At 41.1% G+C, this 8564-nt stretch overlaps 1 protein-coding gene across 1 annotated transcript; it reads left to right on the top strand.

Annotated features, from left to right (window-relative positions):
• The first annotated feature begins 400 nt into the window (after positions 1–400).
• Positions 401–6714, top strand: cldn7b (claudin 7b). Its single transcript, XM_083640304.1, has 4 exons — positions 401–889; positions 3331–3495; positions 3764–3848; positions 4825–6714. The coding sequence occupies exons 1-4, from the start codon at positions 667–669 to the stop codon at positions 4976–4978; spliced, it is 627 nt and encodes a 208-aa protein (XP_083496430.1). The 5' UTR covers positions 401–666; the 3' UTR covers positions 4979–6714.
• The last annotated feature ends 1850 nt before the right edge of the window (positions 6715–8564 follow it).

Genomic DNA, 8564 nt, shown 5'->3' with positions numbered 1-8564 from the left:
ACACCCCTAGTGTAAACCGTCCAAAATTCTAATGTTATCCTTCTAAATGTTATCCCTTTCCTTTGTTATTGTCATCTATAGTGGTTATTTGCATAGCCTACAAACACACAATTTGATTAGGAAATTATTGTATAGCCTATTTATTTAAATATCTATCTGTCCATCCATCCATCCATCCATCCAACCATCCATCCATCCATGTAGGGATGGGAGCTGTTTCCATGGATGTATTAAAAGAACTAGGCTACTGTTTCGGGGGAAACTGCTTGCATCATGAAACATGGTGCATACGTGCGACTGATGAGTCGAAACTGCGTGCGCGTCCCCGCCCACCTGTAGCGTAACAGAAACCGCCTAAAAAGCTCGCTCCCGCTGATCCCTCCCCATTCAAGGTGCGACCAAGGAGCAGGTGCGTGAAGAAAACCTCTGGGAGAAAACTATCAACTGAAATATCACCCGTGGCTCCTAACTTATCTTCAGAAAGCGAAGCGATACTAATTTCTAAGTAAATAACAAGATAACTCATTTGTTTGGAAGCAACAAAGAAGTATTCCCCCAAACCATCAGATTTTCAGTGAAGGAGTTCTACTTTGGCAGCAGGTGGACAGACTGACATCGCCTTTGTTGATTTTGCGGCGCTCACATCGTTAATTTAAAGGACTTGAGATGGCCAACTCGGGCTTGCAGATTTTGGGCTTTGCGCTGTCGCTGCTAGGGCTGATTGGGTTGATCATTGGCACCATCATGCCCCAGTGGAAGATGTCTGCTTATGTTGGGGACAACATCATCACAGCGGTGTCCATGTACGAAGGACTGTGGATGTCCTGTGCATTCCAGAGCACAGGCCAGATCCAATGCAAAGTCTACGACTCAATCCTGCAGCTTGACAGTAAGTCACGTCAGCCATGATACAGGATATCAGCACGTTATTTAGTAAGGCTTACATTTTTTAAAATGAGCTATCTAAATTCAAAGCATAAGTGAAATGTCTAAATATACGGAGCAAATAGTTTCAGAGGCCTTCTGTAGCTTGTTCTGAGTGTAGTAGGCCTAAGTATTCCAGCCTAGGCCTACTTCAATAATGTGGAATATTTAGTGTGACATAGCCTACTGCTAGGCCCATAGTGTTTTTTGTTTACACTTTAGATGTATATTTGCATATTTGGTTTTAACTTAATTTGAACTGGCTTTGAAAGTCTTATCTAAATGTAATGTGAGAAAACTTGCAGTTGCTCTGTAACAGGAAATTATGTAGCCTAACTAATTACATGCACCTGTCACAGAGCTTGGAGTCAGTCATTTTGTGGATTTGTACTCAAAAATGTTATTTTTTCCTCTGTCTCACAATTTAACGGATTTTCAAAACAGTCTCTCAGTACTTTGATTTTGAATCGGCATTTCCAGCAATCCAGCAGTTCCTACCAATGCAGAGAGTAAAGACCTTAACAGACTCCTGCCTATAGGCCTAACTTACTGTCCTGTCACACATTAACTCAATTTTAGTCACTCCAATGTACTTTTTAAACTGCTATCATGAGGCCTCACCTGAGGTCTACTAGGTAAATGTCAGTATGGCTGCATGGTGGAGCGGATGGCAGACTGCCAGTGTTCATTGTTATAAAGTCAGTCACTGAAACTCCACATTCTTTTCTCCGGATGGGGGAGGATGACTGCGTTGCCTTTAAGCCTAGGAAATGATTATCCTGTGGCCATTGTCCTTTACTGTGGCTTCTCCGGCATGTTGCTGCATAGTGGAGCCCGGGTGTTGTATTGGCTAGATAGTGACAGGCTAAACAACATATCTGTTTAGTCAACATTCTCAATACTGGGCCAGCCCAGCTAGCCGGCCAGTTGTCTCGTATCAAATGAACATGAAATGCTCTTTGCTAAACTGTATTTGGACTGAGAAATGTTGTCTTTTCCTCTCTTCTAAAATGTGGGGAGAATTTCATAATGTGAAAATGCAAAATTGTTTCATTTTCTATAGCGGCACCGACAGAATGAACAGATCCAACCACTTTACAGGCTAGGCTAGGCTTAATTTCCTGGTTACCTTATGTGACAGAGGTAGCTCAAGGCAGCTAGTATGGAAGGGAAGGTGAACTGGAATGCATTGATTGTTTCATCAGTTAGTCACTAAACAATTGGGCTGTTGATACAATTAAAGGACCGCTAATGCTAAATAGGTTGGAGCATTTATCATGTTTCCTTTAAAATCAGAATGTAGTGTGTAACAAAGTTTGACTTAAGGTGATTTGACCAATCATGCAAAATACTGCAGTTGCCCATGTGACTCCTATTCATTTATTAGTGGCGGCTAATTTGGCTGTTTGTAGACGCAACACTCAACTAGACTCAACACACACACATCTATTAGATGCACTTGTAGCCGTGTATGTAACCTCTTGACTTGTGAGCTAGGAGTTTCCGACATCTTTCTCCAGACTGTGACTGCAGTGGCTGTAAACCGCTTTCTGTTTGACTTGTGAAAACATTTGATAAGGTGTGTGTAAAACAATATACCTTATCACCTCTTTAAACATGAGCACAAGCCAACTCTGATAAACGTGGTGTGATTAAAGCTGTGGTCAGATATGGAGCACATAAATAAATAACTGCTCGATATTTAATAGACAGCTGAAAAACAACCAAAACTGGGATGGGATTTTCTTTTAGTTTCTTTTTTTTTTTCAAACAACTTGATTTAGTTTATATTGTGGTGCTGTGATTACGCCATATTAGATAACAGCCGGCATCAGCTTATTCACTACACAGAAGCCCTGTGTCCGTTAGTTTCAACCTAAGAAATATCCACCTGCTGAAAGGCTGTGAGTAGCTGAAATGGGGAGTGTCTCCTCACAATGAAACCTGAAACCTGGTTAGACCTGTTCCTACTGACTTAACACACACACACACACACACACACACCCTCCCCCTCCCCCGAGTTTCCCAGCTCTTCCGGTTAGAGCGAGTTTCTGTGGTGCACTGTGCTGTGGAAGGGAGTGGCGATGAGACAGGAGTTGTACTGAGTTTTACATGAATGATGTTTGTTTACACTGCACTTTTTTTCAAATGTACTTGTATCGAAGCGCAAAAAATAGTGCACAACTAGAAATGAGCTGGAGCTTTTTATGAACCCGTGTTAAGAAAAAATACCTCAGAAATCAAATGCATTTCAAATGACAAGTAAAGGGATTTGATAGTTTTCTTTACCCAGGAAAAGTGTTAGAAGCCACGCCCTTGATACTATTTGTCGACTGTGAAATGAATAAGTGTTTGATTTTTTTTTTTATAACTGCTGGATTAACCCTATCATGCCCAATCATCCAGGTGCCAAACAGGGAACCCGCGCGCTCATGATTGTAGGCATCCTCGTCACAGCGGCGGGACTGGGTGTCGCCTGCATGGGAATGAAGTGCACCAACTGTGGAGGAGATGACAAAACGAAAAAGTCTCGTATCGCCATGGCTGCTGGCATTATCCTTCTGATTGGATGTAAGATGCCATCTCATCTGCAATAGACCCTTCTCACAGGGGCCATTTTGTGTCAAAGGCAGGGTAAACACAAGTGCAAGCAAAACACTAATGAGGGTTTCAACCTTCCATGATTGGAATTTGGAAACCCTCATTAGTGTTTTGCTTGCACGTGTGTTTATTCTGCATTTTCAACACAAAATGGCCCCCGTGAGAAGGGTCTAGATTTGTGGTGTTCTCCCTGGATTCTTGCAATCTTACTGATAATTCTTTACTGGTCTTCCCACAGCCTTGAGTGCCATAGTTGCCTGCTCTTGGTTTGCTCACAACATCATTCAAGCCTTCTACAACCCTTTCACCCCTGTCAACTCCAAGTAAGTACAAGTCATGACAATTAGAAGTTAACCTACTCCTCCCTGTTCTTCATCTAAAAGCCAGAGTTTTTCAAAGTGGGAGGCGGGCCTCTCCAGGGGGACTCCAAGCAGTTTCAGGGGAGGCTTAGTGAATGGAAGTGACAAAATATTACATTAGTTATCAAAAGGAGATCACATAGAATAGCCTAAATGTGTGTGATTTGGTTAAAGAGATAGTTCAGAGATGCAGAGAATTTGACTGTTTTTCCCACTTTCCCAAAGTCAGAAACGAATAAATCCCTTCAGACAGATGTTGTGTATTTGGTGTATGTCAAACAGCCATATCAGGTTATCTTGGCTCAATTGTTGAGTGTGGGATCAAATAACATAATCATGATCCAAATAGGCATCCAGGAATTGAGCAAGGGGGGCGCCTTTTTCCAAGCTTTGTTTGGGGGGAGGCCCACAGTCTCAGACTTTGAAAACCCCTGATCTAAGTATTTGCATGATTTTTTTTTTTTTTTTAATCAACCTTTCCATGCGTTTGATGTTTTGAATCACTAGGGATTCAACGATAGGATTCGATACACAATATATTGTTCACGAGTCGATACAACCGTGATACAATGTAATGAACATGAATGAATGATGTCAAAATCTGACTGTACAGAATTATGTTTATTTCTGAGCAACAAATCTTTCTACCATGGCATTGGCTTGCTATAATATAAACAATTTAAATGGGCAGATGTTGATGGAGAGCTTGTGAACCTGTGATGGACTAACCTTCTCACTTGTGACCACTACTACAGAAGAATATAAGTAGATAATATTGCAATTAATTTCTCTGCTCCATGATGCATATTGTCATATTTATTTTAATGTGAAACGTTGAATGAAGATATCGTCACATCTCTAATGAATTGCGCAATACAGTTGGATCTCTGTTGACGTTGGGTTTGCCCTTGACTTACGGTTTTAACACATCTTTCTGAAGGTACGAGTTTGGGTCCGCCATGTTCATTGCCTGGGCTGGAGCGTTCCTGGATGTGGTGGGCGGGGCCATGCTAGCAGCATCCTGCCCCAAGAGCAAATCTACGCCAAAGTACCCCATCTCCAGACCCCCCAGCAGCACCAAGGAATACGTTTGAGCATGATGAGACCCGGCGCCTAGAGCCGGAAGGAATGCTTTCACATTTATACTCGTCAAATTCAAAATAACATCTTGGAAATTTGATTCTAGCAGGTCTGCAATACCGTTTTTTTTTACTAAATGTTATGAATTTGTCATCAAGGGGCTACCCTGTTGTTAATATTTTAAGAATATTATTTTAACATAAATGCATTAAAATTGTAAATGGCTCCATGTTTACCTCTAAGGAAGAGCGGATTGGATATGTCCTGTCTGAGTTGTGTACAGTGCCCACGCCCAATGATGTGTAGTTTTAGTAGTTTTCAGTTTCACTGAGTTGAGTTGACACTCATCACACACAATTCAATTCAGTTGAATGGTTGAATTTATGGGTAGTCAGTGTAGCAGCTCAGTTCCACCTTTAAACACACATAAGACTTAACAGCATAGACTAAACACCCAACATGTTGCACATGTCTTCATCAACATAGTGGGACACTATACTAGACGAACATTATAAATTAACACAAAACTGCTTGTAGTACCAGTTGGCTTAGTATGTAGTAGATTTGCTAGTGTACTGACAGGATTCTATATGCACTGAATAGAAATCACATGTCGATGGACCGCTCTCACACCTATGCATGCATAGATGCCAGCTGCAATCCAGAGTTGATCATCTGGCACCTATGAAGCCGTTTTATACCATTATCTCCATGTATGAGTGCCTTATCTTCCATTAACCAGACCATTTGTTTTAATGAAGTGCCTGAGCCAGATGCTAACTCTAGTGTGCCTAACTAACAAGAGATTTTGATTGTATATGGTCCTGTAACTTAGAATGCCAGTTTTGGCTATAATTCACGGCATGACAGGTGTGGTGAAACACTTGTTATCTACCGTAGTGCTCTCAAATATTTACTGTATGCCTGAATGGGCATGACCTTCTTTTATGCTCATGAATTGTGTGTTGCCACACCAAGTCATTTTTTAATGTATTTTTTTTGTCAAATTTGTGCATTTTGTGATGTACAGAAAATAAAATTAGAAAATGCATTAATTGTTTCTGGCCTGTCGAAATGCTTCACTGCAAAAATAGAGGACACCTACTTTAGGCCTATAGTCAAAAGTATATGGGCAAATCATATATGATTTCTGAAACTGGCCACATTCTGTCACGATGCAAGACATTGTCATGCTTACAAATTATTTCAATAAGGGAGAATTCATATCTTGATTGAGTAACATGAGAATTTCCTTAAATTGTATGTTAAATGTGTCCTTGCTAAATGTGTGTGTAGGAGGGGGACTGTGAAACATGCTTATAGCTCAGCATGGATTCCTGTAATCGTGGCACTGGAGGTTAGCTGTAATTGAGGCCTTTACCTGTAATCATGGAAAACTCAATTTAAAAGTTCATAAAAGACTTAATGGACAGAAACATTTTATAGACTCATGTTAACAGGCAACAATGACTTGAGCTTAGGGGATGGTATTTATAACTGCACGTCATGCTGAGGCAGGAGTCCATATTGTCAGCCATCAGGGCCATGTTATTTGGCTGGAGGCCATCTTGCTTTGGCTGGATGGGCACGGTGCTAGGAGTAACTATAAAGCAGGTTAATGACATGGAAGATGACCACGGTCCTTTGGCTTTACTGCCATCGTGTGGTGGATGTAGGTAATACTTTTTTGGTTGGGGAATGATGTAGGTAATACTTTTTTGGTTGGGGAATTATGACTATTATGTACTATAAGTGTATATACAGTATATGCATATTATACATTGTAAAGTTTTTTGTTAAGTGTAAATAAAAAATAATATTGTAGATGCTGGCTGCTTCTTTAGGTATAAATTTCATGTGTAGATGTTGACCATCTCGAGGGAATCCAGCTGCATTGCAAGGTTAAGGAGAAGTGTAGGTACTTTATTTATAACATCACTCATTTAGATCACATTTGTACTGCTGCTCCCTTCCCCTCCCCCAAGGAAAGAGACTAGAGATGTTGAGAGAGGGATGTGAGCAGGTTGGTAGGCTACAGCTTTTCATTTAGTCATAATAATCATAGGAATATGTCCTCTAAAATGAGGTTTGGTAGCACATTATTATGTAGTAGCCTACAACAAATAGGTGTACCACATAGCCTAACTATAGGCAATAAATAGGTCACTTATGGTAAAATAGTATAGTAATATTATGTAGTAGCCTACAACAAATAGGTGTACCACATAGCCTAACTATAGGCAATAAATAGGTCACTTATGGTAAAATAGTATAGTAATACAGTATGTACCAGATAAGTAATTAGATGATAATTTATTGAAATATAATATGTCCCAAATGAGTATAAGCTACATAGTATTACAAAAAGTAACCTGGTGACAAATGGAATGAAACAACATTAAAAGAGAAAGTAAGTTAAGTAGTAAAATTACCTGGTTATAAATGGAATGAAATGATAGAGCTAATACATAGTAAATAGAGTATGAACAAGCTACAGTATGTAATAATGAGATGTTTACCTGAAAGGTAGGTATAATAAAACCATCAAATGTAACATTGTCAGTAGGCTATTCATTACTGGGTAGCTGTAGCAATATCAGCTCCTCTGCAGTGAATATGAAGTACCGTAATGTTTGAAGTGAAAACAGTAAGAAGTTTAGTGCTTTGATTAAGATGTTTAGCCTTCTGGCCTACACATCTGGAGATGTTGCTCACAGGGCAGCAGCCACAGTCATGATAGGCTCCAACTGGATCAAAATGGCAATCAGTAGTTAAAAGGATGGAAATTTGACAGGCTGAAATGATGTTATGCAACCCAAATACACAGAATAACAGAAAACAACAATTAAGCTCATCAAACAGTCCAATGTGATCATCAGAATGCACACTAAACAAAATATAAATGTCACAAAATTCTAAACTGTGTGACAGTTGCAGCTTAGGCTACCTCTCCTCATACATCCATACACATGTACACAGGACTGGCCAATGTGTGCTGTTGTGTTGTGATGATGATGATCTGGTTGCCATATCACCAAGTCTCCGGAGTACTCCAACCAACCTGCCATCAAGAGCGGAGAGCTCAAAAGGGCATCTGAAGGCAATTGCTAAACCTAAACGACTGGGCTGGTTTACAAACCGTCTATGGCAACGTTCCAGCGAGGACTGGTAGGCAGAGGATTCTTGTAGGGAGATGCTAAAGGGGTGGTGATGACTCTCATGATTAGCAGGTATGCAGAGACTCCCACCGGTGTCATGGATGTGGAGTTGTGACAACAAGGATCATCTCCCCTCACGTTGCCCCTCTACATCCACAGCTCCTCACTCATCACCCTGCACAGCCTGAGCCCCTCTACATCTCCTCACCCTGCAGCACAACTGAGTCCCTCTACATCCACAGCTCCTCACCCTGCACAGCATGAGCCCCTCTACATCCACAGCTCCTCACCCTGCACAGCCTGAGCCCCTCTACATCCACAGCTCCTCACCCTGCACAGCCTGAGCCCCTCTACATCCACAGCTCCTCACCCTGCACAGCATGAGCCCCTCTACATCCACAGCTCCTCTCTGCTCATGCGATGAGCATAGACTGGTGATGAG

The sequence above is a fragment of the Poromitra crassiceps genome, assembly GCF_964638095.1.
Source record: "Poromitra crassiceps genome assembly, chromosome: 1".
NCBI lineage: Eukaryota > Metazoa > Chordata > Actinopteri > Beryciformes > Melamphaidae > Poromitra > Poromitra crassiceps.
Note: the sequence above shows the minus strand (reverse complement) of the source record. Positions and strands in the feature narration are given on the sequence as shown.

Coding starts and splice junctions, on each gene's coding strand:
- cldn7b (XM_083640304.1), top strand. CDS start 667: ATGGCCAACTCGGGCTTGCAGATTTTGGGCTTTGCGCTGTCGCTGCTA. Junction 890..3,330: donor CTCAATCCTGCAGCTTGACA/GTAAGTCACGTC, acceptor CCAATCATCCAG/GTGCCAAACAGGGAACCCGC. Junction 3,849..4,824: donor TTCACCCCTGTCAACTCCAA/GTAAGTACAAGT, acceptor ATCTTTCTGAAG/GTACGAGTTTGGGTCCGCCA.